The sequence below is a fragment of the Sus scrofa genome, chromosome 16, assembly GCF_000003025.6.
Source record: "Sus scrofa isolate TJ Tabasco breed Duroc chromosome 16, Sscrofa11.1, whole genome shotgun sequence".
Taxonomy (NCBI): domain Eukaryota; kingdom Metazoa; phylum Chordata; class Mammalia; order Artiodactyla; family Suidae; genus Sus; species Sus scrofa.
In genome coordinates, this window is record NC_010458.4 from 53685743 (window position 1) to 53707775 (window position 22033).

General features: G+C 49.6%; 2 protein-coding genes across 5 annotated transcripts in view; one reads left to right on the forward strand and one right to left on the reverse strand.

Annotated features, from left to right (window-relative positions):
* Positions 1 to 9232, reverse strand: part of KCNIP1 (potassium voltage-gated channel interacting protein 1) — a 422323-nt gene extending 413091 nt beyond the window's left edge. For 2 of the 3 annotated variants that reach the window (XM_021076583.1, XM_021076586.1), the window contains exon 1: positions 8842 to 9232. The gene's annotated coding sequence lies outside the window, so the exon portion shown is untranslated. The remainder of the gene's footprint in view (positions 1 to 8841) is intronic. The other variant, XM_021076587.1, reaches the window with a different exon arrangement.
* LCP2 (lymphocyte cytosolic protein 2) overlaps positions 11232 to 22033 on the forward strand; it is a 44763-nt gene continuing 33961 nt past the window's right edge. The window contains exons 1-3 of one of the 2 annotated variants that reach the window (XM_021077083.1): positions 11232 to 11784; positions 16619 to 16681; positions 21884 to 21930. In XM_021077083.1, the coding sequence (XP_020932742.1) occupies positions 11707 to 11784; positions 16619 to 16681; positions 21884 to 21930 (188 nt within the window). In that variant the 5' untranslated portion in view covers positions 11232 to 11706. The remainder of the gene's footprint in view (positions 11785 to 16618; positions 16682 to 21883; positions 21931 to 22033) is intronic. The other variant, XM_021077084.1, reaches the window with a different exon arrangement.

The window sequence follows — 22033 nt, forward strand, 5'->3', positions numbered from 1 at the left end:
TGAGTGAAATACCATATAGGGCTCTGGTGAGGATGAAATATATATGTGTGTGTGTGTGTGTGTGTATGCTTGGAACATAGCCTGGCAGGAAGTAATTACACAATGCTTGTTAATTACCATCATCATCATCGCCACCTCGCCGTTACTATTATCATCATACAGCCCCATAAGCCTAAGGACTTTGTTCTTTGCTCTCTGGCGAATCCCCCTTACCTTGAACCTTTTGGCATCTAGTAGGTGCTCGATAAATATTTCTTGAATGAATAAGTAAGTGGATTGAATTGAATGTGGGAACTGGATGAGGATGAACTGTCACAAACTCAAACTCTTTGGGGCGCTTGGCAGGGAACGTAAATGAGTGAGGGGTGATGGTATAAGATTAAGGGGGAGGACTGGGGACAATGGCACTCTGAAGAGACTCTGCCCCAGGTCAGGGTATGCCAAGTCATTTTCCAGGGATGCGGGCAGTGTGGAGGAGCACCCAGCGCTAAAGGACACCCATAAGCAGCCACTTTGGGGGACTTTATTACTCTACAGTTACAAGTCCCTGGTTTCCTTTCCAAGAGGTTCAACTCCTGACATTGCCCAGCCTTGACGGGCATCCTCTGAGAGTAGAGCAATCCAGGCAGACGCAGGGCTGAGGGAACCCGTGGCATAGACGGTGCTGAATGAAGATGTACTCGCTCATGTTCTCACTGAGTGCAGATCTCCCTGGGGAAACTGCATGGTGTCTCAGAAATTACATGCAAAGAAAAAAAAAAAAAAAAAAGAAAAAGAGAAGGTAAGGAAGGAAGGAAAAAAGAAAGAAAAGAAAAAATAAAATGTGAGTGGCTTGAGAAACAGGAACATCAGTCTGCGAAGTGGCAGCTGAGTTGACAGCAGCAACAGGGAACAGGCTCCCCGCCTCCCCATACCCTGTGTCTAGAGGGAAGTCTTATCTTGGACAGGATTCATGTTCTGAAGACAGAGACTGCAGGCAGACTTCTGGTGCTCACCTTGGGCCATGCATCTGTTTGCTTGAAGAGATTCACAGGCCAAGCGACCCACATCATTCAAACTGCTATTTCTCTCTCTCCTTGCAGCCACGTGCAGGTGTGCATCCGCAAGGCACAGTGCCTGTGACGTGAACGTCACACCAGCAGGGACTCCACCGACCTTGGCTCACCTCCGTTTGCCTTCCTCCAACGCCCAGATGGTTGAGTCCCGCTCTAAGAACCAGTTTCGCTTGTGTGAGTCACAGCGGTGTGACTGTGGGCACCTCTGGGCCATGATTAGGGCTACAAGTCCTTCCAGCGAAGAGATGCGGTGTCATGCAGTGATTCTAAATCAGAAGTAGCTCGTAGGAATGGATAGCAGATGTGGGGCCCACGTGTTTTTTGTTTGTTTGTTCGTTTGTTTTTCAAGTTAGTTGATGTATTAGTTTTCAACTGCTACTGTAACAAGTTACCACAAATTTGGTGACTCAAAACAACACATGTTCCTTATCTTACAGTTCTGGAGGTTGAAAATCCAACACAGGTCTTGCTGCATGAAATTGGGGGATTGCTCCCTCTTGAAGGGTCTGGAGAGAATCCTTCTCCTCGCTTTCCCAGCTGCTAGAAGCCAGTCACATTTCCTTGGCCGTGGTCCCCTTCCTTCTTTTTCAAAACCCATAGGAACTCCATGAAGAAGGTAAGATGACAGTCACATGCCTGAACTCTAAACACACTGGGTTTTATCTCTCCGTGTCTTTTCCCTATAATCACCCCTCCCCAACTGCCACTTTCCTCTTGTGCCTCCCTCTTCCATTTGAAAGGATGCTTGTGGTGACATTGGGTCCTCGCACATTTTCAGGATAATTTCCCTATTTTAAGGCTAGCCGATTATATATTCTGCCTAGCACAGCAGACGGCACGTCTTCTCCTCCTTCTTCTTCCTTTTTTGTAACATGAAATTTAGCTTTCTAGATTTTCTCAAACAAAGATCTGGCAACCCTGTTCCCCATTCTTACGTTAAAAGACTCCCATACAATGCAACGACAACAACGCGCATGGACTGAGCTGCTGCCGGTTTGCCCTACTCCCCAGCCCTCCTTATCATCTTCCTTACTGATGCCCGAGTAAGCTGCCGTTTGCCATTGCACTGGGTCATTGTTTTTCCTCCCAAGCTGGCTTCTCTCATGTGCATCTCCCCCTGGTCTCATCAGCCTTTGAGGCTGTGGTGTCTCTTCTTGATTCTAGGAAATCTCAACTTTACCACTTTTGCTGTCTGACTCTATCAGAAAAATCACACAGTAGTGTAGGCAACTGACCTCACCAACACGTGATACGGGAACGCAGAGCTCAGTGTTGTAGGCACCCCAGGAACCCGCAGCGAGACAGCGCTAACTGCTGGTCTCTAGGGAAGGAAGAATGAGTCAGATGTGTTCACAATGGTGAACAATGCCAGCAAACCCACCATGGATGGTGTGCCAGGGGCTGCACTCTGCGCTTGCAATTTTATTTCACTCTGTCCTCACAATCACTTAATGAGGTTGATGCTATTATTTAGCTTTCCCCATCTCCTTCTGGAAACTGTGGCACAGAGAAGTTAAAGTAAGTTGCCCAAGGTCACACAGCTGGTGTGTAACAAAATTAGGATTCAAAGATGTTATTCTGACTCTAGAGTCTGAATCATTTTTACCTTTTATGTCCACACCTGCAGCATATGGAAGCTGGACCAGGGGTGATACTGGAGCTGCAGCTGAGGCCTATACCACCGCTACAGCAACACTGGATCCAAGCCGCATCTGTGACCTACACCTCAGCTTGTGGCAACGCCGGATACTTAACCCACAGAGCCACAAGGGGAACTCCCCAGAGCCTGAGTCTTGATCCCCAAAAGTTCTGCCTTTAGAGAGAGAGAAAGAGAGAGGATTGTTTGTGATTTCAAGCTTTTGAGGGATAAACTTGAGAAGAAAAGCTGGCCCAGAAGGATCATTCTACCAGGGTTACAGAACAGATGTGGGTCCCTCTGAGTTCCCAGGCTCACGCAGGAAGTCACCAAAACAGGAACACAAGCCTACTGTCAGAGGATCCCGTGCTCAGAGGAATTCTGGCCTTAAAACTGCCTCGGCGAGACTTCCTAAATCATAACCCAGCAGTCTGGGAGTGCAAGATGCTTGCAAGATGTTTGCAAGATGCTTGCAAGAGGGATTGAAACTCTGTAACAGATAACAAGGAAGCGTGGCAGGGGTTGGTGTGTGTGGGGGGGGAGCTAAGCTTACTTGTGATAATCTGGCACTTCTGTTGACTTTTCACACATTAAATATAGAGCTGTAACCCCGTAGGACCTCTCTGGTTTAAAGGCCCAGCCAACCCTCTAGTTCTAGTAAGGGCAGGAAGAGGCAACTGCTCGGAGGTGGCCCATCAAACAGCTGGCCACATGTTCTAACATGTGCCCACCTGAGTGTGATGTGGGGCTTCTCTCTATGGCAGATGGGATACTGATTTCTTGCTAAATGCAAATAGCCACATTTGCCAGAACAAACAAGAGCTAGAGAATTCTGCTTCACCGGGGCAGGTGAGACCTCGTGGAAGAAAACTTACCAGGGCACCAGTGCCACCAGGCGAGAATTCTAGGACTAGGTGCCTGGATGTTCCCAATAGCCAGGGATGGCCCTGGAGTTTGCCTGCTGTCCTGGTGTATTACTAATAGTGCCCCTTCCACTTGCAAAAAAATTCCAGCTTGGCCGATAATGTAGCAGATCACCCTTAGATGCTACTCTGTGAATAAATCCTTGGGGATACATTTCAAAATAAATCCTCGATATCAGGTTACAGGCACATCTTGTTTCATTGTGCTTTGCAGATATTGCTTTTTTTAAGAATTGAAGGTTTGTGGCAACCCTGTGTCAAGCAAGTCTACTGGCATCCTCTTACCAACATCATGTTTACTTTGTGTCTCTGTATCACATTTTGGTAATTCTCATACTTTTGCAAAGCTTTTCATTATTATTCTATTTTGCTATGATCATCTGTGATCATTGATGTTACTATAGGATTTGTGGAAGGCTCAGATGATGGTTTGCATTTTTCAGCAATAAAGTTTTTTTCTTTTCTTTCTTTCTTTTTTTTGTCTTTTTAGGGCTGCACTCTTGGCATATGGCAGTTCTCTGGCTAGGGGTTGAATCAGAGCTAAAGCTGCTGGCTTACACCACAGCCACAGCAACATGGGATCCAATTCACATCTGTGACCTACACCACAGCTCACGGCAATGCTGGATCCTTAACCCACTGAACGAGGCCAGGGATGGAACCCACATCCTCATGCATACTAGCCAGGTTCATTACCACTGAGCCCTGATGGGAACTCCAGCAATAAAGTATTTTTAATTAAAGTATGTACACTGTTGCTTAGACATAATGCTATGACACACCTAACAGACAACAGTATAGTGTAAACAGAACTTTCATATGCACTGGGAAACAAGAAAATTCACATGACTCTCTTTACTGCAATATTCACTTTATTATGGGGATCTGGAACTGAACCTGCTGTATCTCTGAGGTCTGCTTGTATTTGTGTCTTTTTTGTTTCTGTCTCCAAAGAGAAATGGACAGAAAATGAATCAGTAACTGAGAGCATCATAGAATGTTAGAACTGAAAAGAAGCTCTAGAAATTTTCTGGGGAAAGGAAATAAATCTGTGACATCTGTTCTTATACGCCAGACATAGTTTAGGCACAAGGTTATGAGCCACTTCATTTGTCATTCCTTAGAATCTCCTAAAGATTCTAAAGATTCATCCCTTAGAATCTCCTAAAGGGATGCTAAGTATCATTAGCCTCCTAAAGAGTCCTTCAAAAATGACTCAAGGTCAGACATCCAGCTGACAGCATGTGCATGATTAGAATCTAAGCCTGGGATCTGCCCAGTCTCTTGACCCTTCAGGCTCTTTCTGATCCCAGGACACTGCTTTTTCCTCCCCTTGATGTTTTTTGGGCTTATTAAAGAAGAATGGTATCTGTATCCTGGGAGAGTTATGGATCTTTGTTGTGCTCTGGTCTGAAGGTTTGGGTCCCCCCAGAGTCGATAGGTTGAAATTCTAACTCCTGCTATGATGGAAGAAGTGGGGCTTTTAGAAGAAGCTAAAGGCATGGGGTGGAGCCTTTGTGAATGGAGTTGATGTCCTGGTAAAAGACCCCAGAGAGCTTCCTTGCCACGTCCACCACAGCAGCAGGACATGGTGAGAAGGCGCTGGTTATGAGCTGGGAAGAGGGCCCTCACCAGAAAACCACCGTGCTGGCACCTTGATCTTGGACTTCCAGCCTCCAGAACTATGAGAAGTTAGTATCTGTCATTTTAAGGCTCCCAGTCTGCAGTATTTTGCCGTAGCAGCCCGGACTAAGACAGGGTGCAAGCGACAAAACCCAACTTTGTGCTACCTGAGCAACAGGGTAATTTGTTATGCAGATACAGGGCACTCACATATTCAAAAAGATGGTTTAAGAACCAGACTTGAACACAAAGACGCCAGATAACTCAAGGGGTCTCCACAGCAGAGCAACACAGACTTCAGGGCCCCAGGATGAAATGAATGAGGGTGGTTGTTTCTCTTACTTTTCTCTTCTTCTCTGTCAACTCCCCTCCCGTGACCACTCAGCCTGAGCCAGCAGAACCTGGCACCCCAACTGAGTGTCCCCTTACCTCAGGGCACAGTCAGGGGGTTTGGTGAGCCTGCACCACTAACCAACCCAGCATTAGTACTGCTAAGCCATTTTGTTTGTTTGTTTGGTTGGTCATTTTAGGGCCGCACCCATGGCATATGGACGTTCCCAGGCTAGGGGCTGAATCAGAGCGGCAGCTGCTGGCCTACACCACAGCCACAGCCACCACACAGGATCCAAGCCATGTCTGTGATCTACACCACTGCTCAAGGCAGCACTGGATCCTTACCCACTGAGCGAGGCCAGGGATCGAACCTAAGTCCTTGTGGATACTAGTTGGGTTCCTTACTGCTGAGCCATGATAGGAACTCCCTATTTCTTTTTTCTTTTTTTTTAATGGAGAAAAATGTAGACAAACCAAGGATCATCATTTTAGAAGAATTCAAGGACAAAATATCCTTTCCTTCACAGTGTAATAAATACGGTTGGCACAACCTGTTCTAGGTAGATACTGGTTATTCACCTTGTGAAATTTCTGTCTTTGGAAATGATACTCAGTGGAAAGAGTCTTCGCATCAAACAGGTTTGGTTTCAAATCCCATATTCTATGTCTGATGATCTGTGAGGGCTTGGACAAGCATTTGTTCTTTCTCTGCAATCTGTAAAATGGGTATATTTTCCTCGATCGCCCTTTCACAAAGAGCAGTAATAAGGATCACTTGATATTATTACATACGAGCGTCTAGCTTTTCTTTCCTCCAAGGCCTTGAGGTCTCATGGCAGGTCGGATAAACAAATTATACATTTTCTATAGGCACTGTCTTTTCCCCAACCCCCTAACCCACTCCTCCTAAGGGACGCACTGTCTATTCCCAGAGCATGTCCACAGGGAAGTTCCGACACTCAAGCACAGCAAAGTATAAAGAATGAAAAGGCAGGCACTTCTCCCAGGACAGTGAACTGGCAGATGCACTCCATCTGGGTCAAAATGTGGAAGGTCGGATATAAACTGGTGGTCAGGGCACTGATACTGTCAAGGCAGATAATGCAGCCAACATCAGGAGGCTCTAGGAACAGTGTGGAGGCTGCAAGCACCAAGACCGCAGGTGAGGCAGGCACGTCCATCCTGAAAGGCAAGGGCTAAGTGACTTGCCAGGACTGAAGGAACAAGTCACCAAAGTAGAGCGGAGGGACATCCACATGGCCCTGCGTTTGCATTCTCGCTCCATACTGACCGGCTATGGGAACTTGGGCCCGTGAATGCTGGTCTCTCGGCATCTATAAAACTGCCTTCTCCTTACTCATAGGTCCTTCGCGAGGATTAAATGTGCTGAGAGCTAGGCTGGGTTTGATCCACGCGGGGCTGCTGGGCTACTCGGTCACACAGCTCTTCTTCCATCCTCGGGGTGGGCATGGGCTCCCCGGGCCCCGAGCTCTACCTTGGCGGGTGCAGCTGGATTAGGTCTTCGGTGCGGGGCTGGCGCCCACATCTCCCCCTCCTCCACTGCCCCTCCCCAGCCTGCCCAAGAAGGAGGGGGCGGTGCAGGAGGAGGTTTTTTTCTCCTCTCTCAGGCTGAGAAGCCTGCATGCCCCCTCTGGCCCTCTGCCCACCGCCCACCCATCCCTGCGGGCCCCGGGGAGTTTCCCTCCGCAGCGGAGCCGTCTGGGGATAGGCTGCCTGAGTGAAAAGTAAGCCGCCGAGGAAGAGAGGCTTGACAGGAGGTCCAAATAAGCACTTCCTCCCACCCACCTTCCAGCTTCTGAGGCACCTCAGCCAGAGAGGTGCCAGAGAGAGAGGAGGAAAAAAAGGTATTTTTTTGAAAAGAATGAGATTGTCAGCTCTGAGGAAGTGGAAAATCTTGCTCCTCGTTGCCTCACACGCGGCAGCTGGTTCCTGCTTTCCTCCTGCCTCTCCTGGGATGGGGGAGGTGGCGACTGGGGCCAGACAGGGGTGGCTGTCAGGACACAGGGTGCAGCGCGGCCTGGCGAAGGGCTGCCCTGGGCTTGCCCAAGCCCGGCCCCCACCCCCCTGCATGTGGGGGATGGCTGTGTGGCAGCCCCGTCCCTCCTGGCACACTCACTGGCAGGTATGGTCACTGAATTCTGTGTCTTGGTGTATGGCTGCCAGGTGCATGGAGCTGCCCTGCTCAGTCCAACGGGCAGGACCCCTGTCTGGCTCTCTAGCTGGACCCTCCTGTGTGGGTGGAGCCCTTTGTCGCCCAGCAGGGTTCCACACACATGGTGCTTCCACTGCCAGCCTCTAAGAGCAGACAGAAAACGGTCCCCTCCCTGCGAAGGTGACAGTGGCAGCTCTTGTTCCCACTCTAGACAAACCTACACAGGCCCTAAGGAAAGTTCCAGCAGCAATTCACCTCAGCCTCGGGTGATACACGGAGCCATAACAAGCTGGTGGAGGTGAGGCTGGAGGGCATTCTCTCCATGGCTTGCGGTGCCTAAGGCGCCACCATCTCTGGGCCACCTGCCGTCACCTTTGTCTCTCTCCCCCAGCCCACACCCTCTGTCCAAATCAAAGCCCAATAAGCACGTCCTCCTTTCCACCTTCCAGTTTCTCAGGTGCCTCTGCTAAGAAGGTCGACACGTTCTCTCCTCCAAAGTCCCTACTTTCCATTCTCTCCTGGTCCCTAAGTGACAACTCCTTCCCCCGCCCCCAGAGGATGCAACCCACAAATCTCCCTTAGTAAACTGCATATTTTTCTCACCTCTAAAATTAGCCATGAAACAAGGCAGTTATCTCATCTAATTTGTTCTGTGGGTTCACAGGAAAGAGAGGGCCTCAGGTGTGGACAGTGGTGGGGGATATGGGGAGACCCCCCCGCCCCGGGGAGGCTCCCCATATACCCCACCCGGGTCTGGTTGCTCAGCCACGCTTAGTCTCTGAGACCTAAACATCTGACCTGTCACTCCCTGCAAGATTTGCCTTCTTGTCCACAGACCCCGCTGGATGCACATTAAGATCCGTAGCCCGCGAGCCCCCATCTCCCTGGATGCACGTGACATGGCTCTTACTGGGTGCAGCCTGTCTGCCCTCTTCCTAACTTGGGGCTAGAAATGACACAGCCAAGGCTTCCACTAACCTGTCCATCTGCTCCCTCATGTGTTCCGAGTTCCCCAGCTTGCTGGGGAGAAGAAAGAGACGGGTGAGGAGCCCCCACCCGGCCCTGCCCCAGGCCACGGCTCCAATCCCTGTGCCTTACCTGCTCCCCACTCTCTGCTCTGCTTCAAGCTTGCAGCCTAGACTGATGCTCTCTGGAGGATGGCTGCGCGTGGGCCCCTGCCCTCCTCGCTGCACCAGCTCCTTGGCCGAGGGCTGTTTGCTGAGACCTCTGTCATCACGGCCCTTGTTACAGGTGTGGGGCCTGGGGCTGGACCAAGTGAGCTGGCCTGTCCAGGGCCTTCTTGGTCTCTCTGGTGTTCTGATCCTCTTTTGGGGACCAGCTTGCCCTGCCCCTAGGACTTCTGGAGGCTCTAGCCGGAGACAGGAGATGTGAAACTCCTGAGTGTTGGGCAATTACCGAGGACTGGGGAAGCAGAGAGGCTGCTGGCCGACGCAACCAGCTTCCCCTTTCGCCACCGTCTGTCCCGGATCAGCTGCTCTTTCTGGGCAGCTCCCCTGTGGGGAGGGCACACCAAAGCCTGCCTCACAGAAAGGGCTCTGTCCTCTTCTGAACGGGACCAGACTGACAACCCCACTTGCTCTCCATGGAAACTGCACAGGCTCTGGAGACAGAGTTGAGTTTGAAGCCCTGCTCCACCTAGGGCAATTTATGTCACATCTCAGAGCCCCACGGTGGCAGAGATGTAAGGGACAGGGGCTCTGGGCTCAGAGAGGGTTCCAGACAAGATCCTTTCATGCAATCTACATGCTGGAGCAAGGGGGGCAAGGAGCTCCACTTCTCTGAGCCTCAGCTTTCTCTTCCGGAAAATAGGAATTATAATAGTGCCAACAATAAATTAAGACAATGACTGCAGAGTCCTCAGCCCCCTCCTTGGCCCAGATGAAGGGCCCCACACATTGATTTGTGACAATTCTCATCACCGTCATCACTGCCACTCAGGCTCCTTAACCCCTGTGTCTCTCTTCTAAACAGGCTCCATGGATTGTCCATCTTGGCACTTTTATTGCATAATTCTGCCAGAAGAGCCTAAATATTTAGCTATACCTTAATTCCAACTTCTGCTTTCCTGTAGATGTTTTTTTTTCTTGGGAGTGTGGGTGAACACTACTTTCAAAATCGCTTTTCCTTCTAAGGCTGATGATCGTGAATGCTCCTTTCTACAGATGTGATGTGCTTTGTTCACAAAGTACAGCCCAACACACCCCCCACCCCCACCCCCACACGCATGCATACTCAGGTTCAGAATGCCTTCCCTCGGCATATTCCAAGGCCCTGCTTCAACTCCAACTAATCCGATTACATCTTCTTTGATTGCCCTACTTGGATGTGATTTCTCTCTCTTCCTCTCTTTTCAAATGGTTTTTTATCATTGGCAGCTCTCCTGGGGATTTGAAAAATGAAGTGACCTCTCCCACCAGTGGTGGAGCTTTGGAACAGCAGGCTATGCGCTGGAGAGCACGACCCATTATTAAGAGCTCTTAGGTTCCAGCCTTGTGAGCAGCACTTGGCCTGGGCTGCTTCAGTTAAGGTCCCCAGCATCCTCTGAGGTGAGGATGACATCAGCTCAGGTTCCTAGAGCGCTTCCAGGAAGGTCCTAAGCCTGGGCAGTGCAGACCTCATTGGCACAACCACCTGGCCAGGCAGGTGCACTGCAGTGAGGACGGGGCTGCTTAGATTATACATAAGATGGGAACTGTGCATGGCCAAAGCTCGCCTTGAGAAAGCTTCGGGAAGGCGCCACCTCGGGGGCAACTTAACATCACTCAGTAAGTGTAACAGAGCGTGGTTCATTTTTCAAGCCACTGGATAGATGGCCATCTCTGTGTGTGTGTGCACGGAGCACTAGATAGAGCGGCGAACTTGTGTTTGGAGGCTGTGATGGTGCACACGTATGTTTGCTTTTAGACACTGGACTCACCCTCAGTGAAGGAGAGTCTCCAATACAAGAAGCGTACAGAGTCTGAGACGGACTGAGAAAATAGGTGAGTCCCATTGCCTGTCTCCAGGGATGTGCTCTTTACATAAAATATATGGAGAAATTAATAATAAATACAATATATGGTGGGAACATGGTGACTATAAAATGTGACAGCATCAACAGCGACTGTTACTTCTTCCTTTAACTTTCCCCCCTTAAGTTTGTCTAGTTAAATGCATCTCAGTTTTACACGCACACAAAGCAGCAATTCTTCCGCGATCCCAGTTTACAGGTACGGAAACTGAGCTTCCTAGAGTTTAGGTCCTTGCCTGAGGTTGCACAGCAGGGAAACAGTCACATCAGAAATTAAGCGGGGTCTGCCCAGGGGAGCCCCTTCTCAGCCCTGGATGCCCCAGTCATCAACCCGCTCACAGAGGATGCTCTCATAGTATCTATAAGGAGGCAACCCAAAGAAGCTCAACTTGATCCTTCTGAGAAACCCAGTGGGGGGTGGAGGCATTAAAAGGTCACGTTCCTTCCCCTTCACTGATGGGGGAGATTGTCTACATTTTAGGTCAACCGTCAAGTTAGATTTCATCTGCAAAGACCCAGATGAGCAGGAATGTAGTTCAGACATACGAGTGCAGGGATTTTAATGGAAACTTCGAACTCCCCTTGATCACCCCTCCCTGGGCTGCGTGGACAGGCCAGTGGGGAATTACCAGCCCTGTAGTTCTCTCTGACTCTCAAGCCCCCAGAGTTGGGCTTCCTTGTTTACTTATTTAGAGCCCGGCAGAGGAAGTGGTAAAGGAAACTTGCTGAGTCGTTTTCTGAGAAGAGACCATATTTGTTCGCAGAGGAAGCTGTTGCTTTCTGGGATCGGGCTACAGCAGAAAGGACGTCTGCTCCAACGAGGCTTTTCCAGAGAGTACCTGGGAGTTGGAAGAGCCAAGGACGCCTCTGTGCTCTGGATTTGGGGTTCTCTGTCCATGGGCGCAACAGCCACACGCAGCTCGTGAGCAGCCATGGCATTCAGGAACGTGCCCTTTCGCTCCGAGGTTCTGGCCTGGGACGCCGACAGCCTCGCAGACTATTTCAAGAAGGTGAGCCTTACTCTTTTGTGAGTGGCGGGGCTGGGGAGGTACTTGAGGATGGAGCCTGGGCAGAACCTGAGAGGCGTGACAGATAGCAGCGGAACATCCAGCCCGGTGCCATCTCGCCAGCCAAGCCAGCACCATAGATAGACATTTGCTGCTGAGTGCTGCTGGCAGTGCCTTCTGGGGAGAAGAGAGGTCTCAAAGGGACACGGACCTCCTAGGTGCCAGGGCTGGAGTTTGTGCTCTTTAGGCCCGGTCCCACTCAGCTCCCTACAGGATCGCCGTCCTCCCTGCTCAGCTGCAAAATAAGCTCAGGGAGGCTAACCAGCCCAAAGCCCCAGGGACTACATATGACAGAGGCCGGATTCCAGTCACACCTGTCTGGTTTCAAAGTCCCTGCTCTGAGACTCAGAACTGTGGTACCTGCTAGTGAGGCTACTTGCTAGAAAGTGGAGACAAGGAGTCTTGGGGGACAAGAGAAGAAAGACGAGGTCAGAGGCTATGATGAACGATGCTGGAGAGGGTGTCTGGGCAAGTCATTGCTCGTGACCTTGAAAGAGAACTTTTCAGGCCCTTACCTGGACAGAGTCTCACTGGAGCTGTATGAGGGTCTTTTGAGGCAGCCCAGGAGACTGACATGAGCCCTAGGTTATAGCTAGGGAAACTGGGGTCCCTAAAGAGAAAAAGATTTGCTGGGGTGGGGGTCAGAGGCCAAGGTTGTGGCGGAGACCAGGGTGTTTTTGTCCTGCCTTCCAGCCTTGAAGATGCTCAAAGATCCCTGTGCTTGGTCATCTGCTGGTGGGGCTGCAGTGGCACATCTGCGTGGGCAGATCCCAAGCCACCTGACTCAGTTAGGTACCCTCTGTCCTTGTCCAAGGTATACGATGTCTTATGAGGGACATTTGAGTTTCTAACACCCCATCTCTGGAGGGTGACATCAAATTCGGTTGATACTCTGAATTATAACAAAGATAAGACTTTTAAGTGCAGAACTTAGAGGTTATTAAGTCGATGTTCTGTTTTCCTTGGGGGTGGCCTTGGCTCCCTGGGACACATAGCCCAGCTTGGGGTCTATATGGTACCAGGGTATTTCCTGTTACTGCTGTTCTTGCCTAAGAAAAATGTGAAAATGTTGAAGCGGGTGTGGCATGATAGAGGCACAGCCCACAGATCCTGTTACTTGCTGGGTTTTCTTTGTGCATGTCATTTCTGTTATTTTTACCTCCAAAAGATCATAAAAACTTAGGTTTCAGCACTGCGGGTACAAAGATCATTGAGATAACCGACTTTCGAAGGGTGTTTTTAAATACTTTCCTTAAATGTAGACCAAATACATTAGAGCCACATGTGAAATTTACTAAGGTGCTCTAAAGTGGCATATTGCCTCAATAAAGAAAGGAGAAAAGAATTAGGAATTACTGAGGCATACTTGGGGATGGATTGAGAAGCAGAGACAGGCCCCATCTCCAATGTGATAGGAATTACATAACCCTGTACAGCAATTGAAGAATTCATGGGTAAAGTTCCCCTTAGTACAGGGAGATAGACTACATGTCAGAATGATTCAGGGTGAAGGCTCTCTGCCTGAGTTGGGGGAAGGAAGAGTTTTCTTTGTGGAGACCTCAGACTCTGGGTAGAGTCCACAGCACCTGGACAGGTTCCCTCTCCCAGCAGGAAAGGTCTGAGGGCAGGAATGAGGAGACCGAGGGACACCTGGGAGCCAGGAGGTCCCAGCATCCCCACAGACGCAGAGAGACACTCTTCAAACCCTCAGCACCTCAGTTCCCCCAGAGAGCAAATGCCACGTGAACTGACCATGGAGTCATCTGGGGAAAGACCTTAGCCAGCAAAAGTCCTATTGGCAGCTATGACTTCTAATGAAGCACTGGGGGCCTGCCCCCTTGGAAGTACCTCCCTAGCCAGCTCTGGAGCCAGACACACCTTGGTTTGAATCTTGGCTTTGCCACCTGCTGGCTCGGTGACCTTCCCTTGGTTACTTCACCTCTCTGTGCCTTGGCTTTCTCATCAGTAAAAGAGAGATCCTAACGGTGACTAACCTCACAGGATCACTGGGAGAATCAAAGGCAATGCATGTGTGAGGCCTTTAGCAGAGGGGGGCCCATTCGTGTTTGATCTTCCCTTTCTCCTGCTCTGCTCACTGGACCCTCGCTGGGGACATCATGCAGATCACTGGGCCTTTGTGTCTCACCATCTCAGCTACGTGCAGCTCATCCTCTGTCTGGAACGCAGGCCTCTGAGGACTGAGGTCATGTTTTATGTCTCTTTAACTCTTGGACTTCTTTTGGCACGGCAGGAAGACATCCTGGGCCATGCAGTGGAGGAGACTTTGGCTTAGAGCTATGAGGGGCTTTTTTTCTTTTTTCTTTTTAGGGCCACACCTGTAGCATATGGATGTTCCCAGACTAGGGGTTGAAAAGGAGCTATAGCTGCCAGCCTACACCACAGCCACAGCAATGCAGGATCCTAGCCGAGTCTGTGACCTACACCACAGCTCATAGCAACACCAGATCCGTAACCCACTGAGCGAGGCTGGGGATCAAACCCACATCCTCATGGATACCTGTCAGGTTTGCTACCGCTGAGTCACAATCGGAACTTCCAGAGAGCTGTGAGTTCTAATCCTGGTTTTGTCCCCAGCTCACTGTGTGACCTTAGGCCAGTCCCTTCCCTTCTCCGGGCCTAGCTACAACACTAGGGACCTCCCCCAGACCAGTGCCAACCAAAGCTGAGCACTCAAAAGAATCATCTAAGCATATGATAGAAATACTGCTGCCCCCAGGCCTAGATATTACTGGCTCAGAATCAAACTCCCAGGCAGGCCCCAGTCTGCAGGGCTGTGTGTCTATCTAGAGTCCAAGCCAGCATTCTGCAAAATCAGAGAGTCAACTGATAATGATGAGAAAACAATGAATTAAAGGCAACTGAGGAGTTCCTGCTGTGGCGCAACAGGATTGGCAGCATCTTGCGAGTGCTGGGACATAGGTTCAGTCCCTGGCCCAGGGCGGTGGGTTAAGGATCTGGTGTAGTTGCAGCTATGGCTTAGGTCGCAACTGCGGCTCGGATCTGATCCCTGGCCCGGGGACTCCATATGCTGCTGGGTGGCCAAAAAAGAAAAAAGAAAAAAAAAAAAAAAAAAAAAGCAGCTGAATATTCTAAGAACCATTTTACCCCACAGTATGTAGATAAAAGGGGTGCTTGGCGTTCCACAGAGGCTGCTTGTTTTCTACATGACCCCTAAATCAGCTTCTCCTGAGCTTTCTCATAACCATCCTACCCTAGCAGGCCTTGAGGTTAGAGCAACTGCATTCACGCTTTAGATGTGCTGGCTGTAAGAAAAGGCCAAGATTTTAAGTTTGCTCTGAAATAAGGCGGCCATACAAACTGCAAGCCCCATCCTTGTGAAGAGAAGCTAGGATTCTCAAGACAAGCATTTAATCTTAAATACTCTAGCCTGAGACGTCAAATCATTTAGAGATATTTCACATGCAAATGCTTATGCTGTTGAGGATGAAGGAAAACAGGCACCTGATTCAATTGTTAATTGAGGGGACCCTTTAGAAAAGCAACCCAGACCCTAGAATGATCATTCCTGTTGATTCTACAACTCCAATCCGAAAATCTAAATTAAACCATTTAAAACAGAAGAAAAAAACTGTATGCAGGAGACTATCCACGACGTTCTAGACTGTGGTCTGCATGGGATGTTCATCTGCACTTAAATCTGTTCTCTTATTGGAGTTCCCGTTGTGGCGCAGCGGAAGCGAGTCTGACTAGGGGCCATAGGGTTGCAGGTTCAATCCTTGGGCTCGTTTAGTGGGTTAAGGATCCGGCGTTGCCATAAGTGGTGGTGTAGGTCACAGACGTGGCTCGTGGCTCAGGTCCTGCATTGCTGTGGCTCTGGTGTAGGCCGGCAGATATAGCTCTGATTTGACCCCTAACCTGGGAACCTCCATATGCTACAGGTGCAGCCCTAAAGAGAGAAAAAAAAAAAATCTGTTCACTTACTGTGTGTAAGTTATACTGTTATTACCTAAAAGGAGAACATTTCTGACAGACATTAAAGCCTTGCTCTGAAGCCCGATTGTCACCTCTGTCACTTGTTCCCCATGGAAGCTTATACAAACAACTTGACTCTCCGTGTCTTTAGACTCTCTATCTTTGAGGTCTAAATGACTTAAAATTGGTTTAAATATGTAGAACAGTGCCTCCCATATAGCAAGTGTTCAAAAATTATTAGAAGTTTCTATTAGCATTATTGGGGCAGCAGTTTAAGTAACAACCTATTTAGCAACAGGGAGTAAATCAAAATAATATTCAAAATCAGCCTGTAATAAATAACATGAGGTCGTACCTATATGATCATTTGCAGGTAATTTCAAGGGAAAAGTCAAGATGAGATTGAATATGAACAAAAACCTCAATTATGTTTAGCAAGATGCTTAGTAAAAAGCACTGAAAGAAACACATCACCGTGTTCCCCGAGTTTGTCTTTGGGTGGCCAGATGATAGATGCTATTTATTTTTGTCTTTCAGCTCTTCAGCATAGGGCCAGCCCTTTGTGACTCTAAAGGCACTCTCTTCTGTAGGGGTTGGCCCCAAAGCCGTGGACCGAGGCAATTTCTCCATTTCAGAGAGTCCCAAGGGGTTAGTGAAAGCAGCCCTGAGGTAGGGACCGGGTCCCTCTGTTAGACAGGGGAGAGAAGGCGGGAGTCTGGCTAGCCACAAGTACCACAAATTGCTAAGCTTCTGGGGCAGGCGAGGGAGGGGGACCAATGGCAGGAGCCTGCCCACACTGACAGCACCTCCTGCCTCTCTGCAGCTCAACTACAAGGACTGTGAAAAGGCTGTGAGGAAGCATCACATCGACGGGCCAAGGTTTTTGGTAAGTGCTGGCCAGTCCGACACATGGAGGCCAAAGCTTCTCTGCACTTTAACTGAGGGCTGCAGGGCCAAGTGGTCTACCCTGTCCCTGGGCAATGCTTGTTTTCGGGACCCCTGCAAAGCCCGTGCCCTTCTTCAGAGTTTTGTGTGAATGTCTCTGGTCACCTCTCAGCATCCTTCTGTTTGGGATACCCCCAGATCTTTCACTGATATCAAGGTACATTCTAAAGTCAAAGTATAAGGAGGAATTCAATTACAGTTCACACACACACACACACACACACACACACACGCACACACACACGCACACACACGCACACACGCACGCACCTCTTGAAAATCTATTCAAATACCCCCGTACTTGAGAAGGCCAAGGGGAAAAAAGGCCGTCTGGGAGAACAGAAGGTTCTTTTTCCCATCTCACTCTGGAGTCCATACTCTCTGACTGGAAGAAAGGGTAGAATCACCCTCCTTATTTCAGTTATGTCCCTCTTCCTCTCCACTCAATTCCCATAGTTGGTTTTGTGCCAATGAAACACACATGTGATATGGCTCTCTCCGCCTCATCATAATTGCAAAAAGCTTCAAGCCTAAGATGAAGATGCAGCTGCATATTAAGGACTGAGCCATGGAATGGAAAGGGATGCAGCTCTGATTGGTGGAGTTAGAGGCACTGCGTAGTGTCTGGGGAGGTAGTTTGAGCATTTCCCTGAACAGACACCTTTGCTATTAAGAGAGACCCTGACTGCACCAATCCCTTCCTTATCGCCATGTTTCTTCACTGTTTGAAAAAAAAGGAGGAACAAGACTTCAAAGGTCTTATGGGGCAGGTGTTCTCAACGGGGATTTGGAGTTGGGGGCGGGGGGAGTGGGCAACAGCTTCTTGAATTCCTTCAGTGACAGTCAGCTCACTACTACCAAGAGCCTTCTGTTCCATTCTGGGCAGCTCTTAAGTTTAATGCTGAGACCAAACCTATTGTCCTTATTGGTCTGAGTTTTTCTTTCATGCGCCATGTAAGACATGTTTATTTACTGTTCCACCTAAATAAATCATTCATTCACCCTGCCCTTCACTTGAAAAGCATTTTCCTGAGCTCCTTTTCCATATAAGACTGTGCCATGTGCTGGGAATATAGAGATGATTCAGATGGGATTTCTGCCTTCTAGAAGCTTGTTTTATAGCAGAAAGGGGTCTTCAGGAAGGCTGCAACCACCTCAATTACAACTAAAGAAATAAGTACAGAGGTGAGATGTGATTTATTCGAAGTCACGCACCTAGTAATGAGATTAAGGCACACATTTAATTTAATATAACACTGCACGAATTTTTAACACTGCTATTTCTTTATTCTGAGCTTTGAGCCACTAGAATTCTGGGAGTTTTGCTGTTCTTTTTTGCTTTGGGGGCCATACTCATGGCATATGCAGGTTCCCAGGCTAGGGGTCGTGTCAGAGCTACAGCTGCCAGCCTACGCCACAGCCACAGCAACGCAGGATCCAAACTGCATCTGCAACCTACGCCACAGCTCACAGCAACACCGGATCCCTGACCCAGGGAGCAAGGGCAGGGATTGATCACGCATCCTCATGGAGATTCTGCTGCACCACAGTGGGAACTCTCTGTTGTTCTTCTCGAACACCACCACCTCCTGCTAAATCTGAGTATTTCCTTCCGGTGCCTTTAGCATTGAGAACAAGACTTCTCAGGGCTGAGCGGAAAGAGAATAAGACATCGTCCTTGGGGATGGTCCTGGTTGTGGTCCTGATGCCCTGGGTCACCTCGAACAAGCACTCGCCCTCCCTAAGCTTCCCCTTGTTCCCTCCTCTAGTGGCAGAGCACAGGGGACTGAATGACAGCGGGTGACAGTCCCTCCTAGCTCTTGGGAGTCCCCCAGTGCTCCCCTTGTGAGGGTCAGGCCTGTTAAGACAGGGTTGCTGCCTCGGTTGGAGCTTTCCTTCCTCTGCCTCAATATCTGGGACCTGCCGGCCCTCAGTGAATCTGCACATTCTCATCCCTGTGTGAAGGGAGAAAGTGGGGAGAGGCGAATGAAATGCCAGGAAAGTAGGGAGCAGAACCTGGGCCTGCCCTGGCAGCTTCTGCTGAAACCACCCTCCCCTCAGGTGGTCTGGGTACAGCCTGGGACCTGATCTCATCTAGCACCCCTTCCAGTCTATAACACCCAGGACTGTACAGCTCCAGAGGCAGGGGTGGAAGACGCTAGTCTTTTTCCCTCCCTCCCTCCTGTCTTCCTTCTTCTTTCTTCAGTGTAGGAGCTACCAGGTCCTTTAAATCTCGTTTGCTGCAATTTTCTTTTTTTCTTTTTTTTTTTTTTTTGTCTTTTTGCTATTTCTTTGGGCCGCTCCCGCGGCATATGGATGTTCCCAGGCTAGGGGTCGAATCGGAGCTGTAGCCACTGGCCTACACCAGAGCCGCAGCAACGCTGGATCCGAGCCGCGTCTGCAACCTACACCACAGCTCACGGCAACGCTGGATCATTAACCCACTGAGCAGGGGCAGGGATCGAACCCGCAACCTCATGGTTCCTAGTCGGATTCGTTAACCACTGCGCCACGACGGGAACTCCTGCAATTTTCTTTTCCACTGAGAAGTGTGGTGGGGAACTGGAGGTGCCATGCTTCCAGAAGGTTGTAAAAGAGAAGGCTGTGTGCTTGGAAGTTGGGTCAGAAAGCTGGGCAGAAACCAAACCATAGGGGCCTAATCAAACAGGTGCTCATCTTGTTCAAGTGATAAGAAATCTAGAGGTGGACACTCAGAGCTGTGAGCTGCTGAAGGAAGCCACTGAGAGCTCAGGCCCCCCAAACTAGTGGGAAGAGTCCATGGCTTCTATCCTAATGGTTACAAGATGGCTGGGCCACTCCATCTCTAGGCATCACATCTGCATTCCAGGCAGGAATAAGGAGAGAAGGGCAAAGAGTAAAAAAGGCAAAAGTGCATGAGGGTGGGGTGCATTCCCCCTTATTTTCAGGGAAACTTGCCCCAAAGCTTTACTCCATCAGCCTCCAGGTTATACCTCACTGGCCACAACGGAGTCCCATGATCTCAGTCATCTGCAAGGGAGTCTAGGGGGTTAAATATTTTGAACTGGGAACATTCACTGCCCTGAACAAAATCCAGGTCCTGAGAGTAAGGGAGAAAGAGAGTGGCTATCAGGTAGGCAAGCAGCCGCGTCTGCCACCTCGCCTTTCCAGGCGGGGCCCAATTCTCAGCTCTCCTCTCTCTTGCCCCTGTGGAGGACACACTTAGCATGTCATCATGGTCCTGCAAAGCCACGAGTCTAACTCCACCTCATTGTACAAGTAACTCAGAGTGTGCTGGAGGTTTTTGAAGGAGGAGGTTATATCACAGAGCAAAATTCTCCAAAAATCCGGCTTACCATCTTCCATCTTTCCTCCCCATTCCTATCCCTGTTCTAAAGGCCCTTCTTTCCTAACATCCTGTTTCTCTACGTCTCCAGCCATGCACACCTGCTCACCGTCTCCCTCACATGCTTTCGAAAATTCCCCCAGCTTATGTCCTTGACTCAGCAGAACAGAAGGCAGCGGCCAGCTGCCCAGTTCTCGGCATTCATCCCTCTGGCAACTTCCAGGAAGCCCTCTACATGTCATGCCCCATGCTAAACATGAGTCTTGGTAGCCTCCTCCAGAAGGGGATGGTTCTGGATAAAGGAGATGCCATGGCTCAGGGTTAAGAAGTTAAGAAGTTTGATCCAAAGCCTGACTGTCTCACGACTCCTGGCAAACTCCTGGCCCAGCCCTGCCATGGGGACTGATGTGGGGGCAGAGCCAGACTCTGCTACTAGGAGCTGGAGCAGATGAGACCAGAAGCACACTGCTACGATGCCCCAGCCCCTGTGCCAGTGGGGCTCAAAGAGAAGTGTGCCCGGTTCATCCTAGAAGGCAGCCAGCAACTTTCCAGGCAGCTCCCAGCCCAGAGGAGAAGCAGCAAAGACTCTAATCTCCAAGAGCCAGCCAGACTCCAGCTGCTCCCACCTCCTAGGAGCAGAAATGACTCATCTAACCCCCATTTACCACTCACAAGAGGTGTGGCATACATTTAGCCAACACAGGGCATACTCATCTCATTCAATCCTCACAACCCCTGAAATGGGGCTATTATTGTTATTACGGTTCCCAATGGGCAGATAAGGAAACAGCTTAGAGAGACTAATTGTGCTCAATGAAAGAACCAAGATTTGAACCCAGCCTGTCTGACTCCAGAGCTCCTGCCTTAACCACTGGGGCTCTGACCTCAATGAGAAGGTTCACAGGGCCCCTTCTCTGCATCAGCATTGTTTCTCTGGGAAAGGTGCCACCCTCTTTTCTGGCACCTCTGCTTCTCCTCCTCCCTTCAAGGTGCTTCTCTCACACTCCCCTTTCCATGGGGACACTCAAAGTGCTGGGACATGACAGGAGGGAAGCCTGCAGGAAGAACATAGACCACAGATGCCACAGAACAGGGTCCCGGCCCCCGCTCCATCACCTACAAGCTGAAATTCTCCTACGTCCCCCAGCCCCAAGCCTTTCTCACTGAAACGGAACAATGCTGGTAGTTTCTACATCACAGAGTTGATGTGAGAATTAATCAAGGTGCTGAAGGCGAGGTCCAAAGTCAGCTCTTCACAAATATGACTTTCTTTCTCCTTTTCCCTCTTGGCTCCCTCAGGAAAGCCTCTTTATTGCATGCTCACGTCTAGAAAATTCTACCAATAACCCCAGTGGAAGAGGCAGTTGGGGTGTGATGATGTTACAAGGCACAGGTTCCTTCTCCAGGCTGGCTCCTCGCAGCTGCTCCATATGGATGCTGAGAGGTGCCTTGAACTCTGGGGTGAGAGTCTAGGGAAGATGTCACAGCAAGGCCAAGTTCGGCCCACAAAACAAGTTCTGTGTGGTCACACAGAGTTAGCTCTCATAGTTTTTATTTGCTTGAGAATAAACTGTCAATACTTAGAACTCAGTAAACTTCATATAAAATCCAGATTTCAGGATTCCCTCTGAAAAAGATCTGGCAACACCAGGACCACAGGCTTTTATGCAACATCTAGAAGCTGTCTACTTTGGATGGGTGAGTGGGGTGTACTCTTCAGTTTGCTGCAGTCCCCACTCTTCCCCATTGCTTTGCACTCTACTCACCTGGCCCAGAGCCCTTCCCGTGGGTTGTAACCTATTGCTGTCTTCATTGCAGAACCTGGCAGAGAATGACATCCAGAAGTTCCCTAAGCTCCGGGTGCCGTAAGTACTACCTCTAAGTCCTTGGGTGGTTTGGGGATAGAGGTTAGAATGGGGAGTAGTCCAGAGCAAGAATGAAAAAAAGCATTGCTTCCAAGTAACTTAG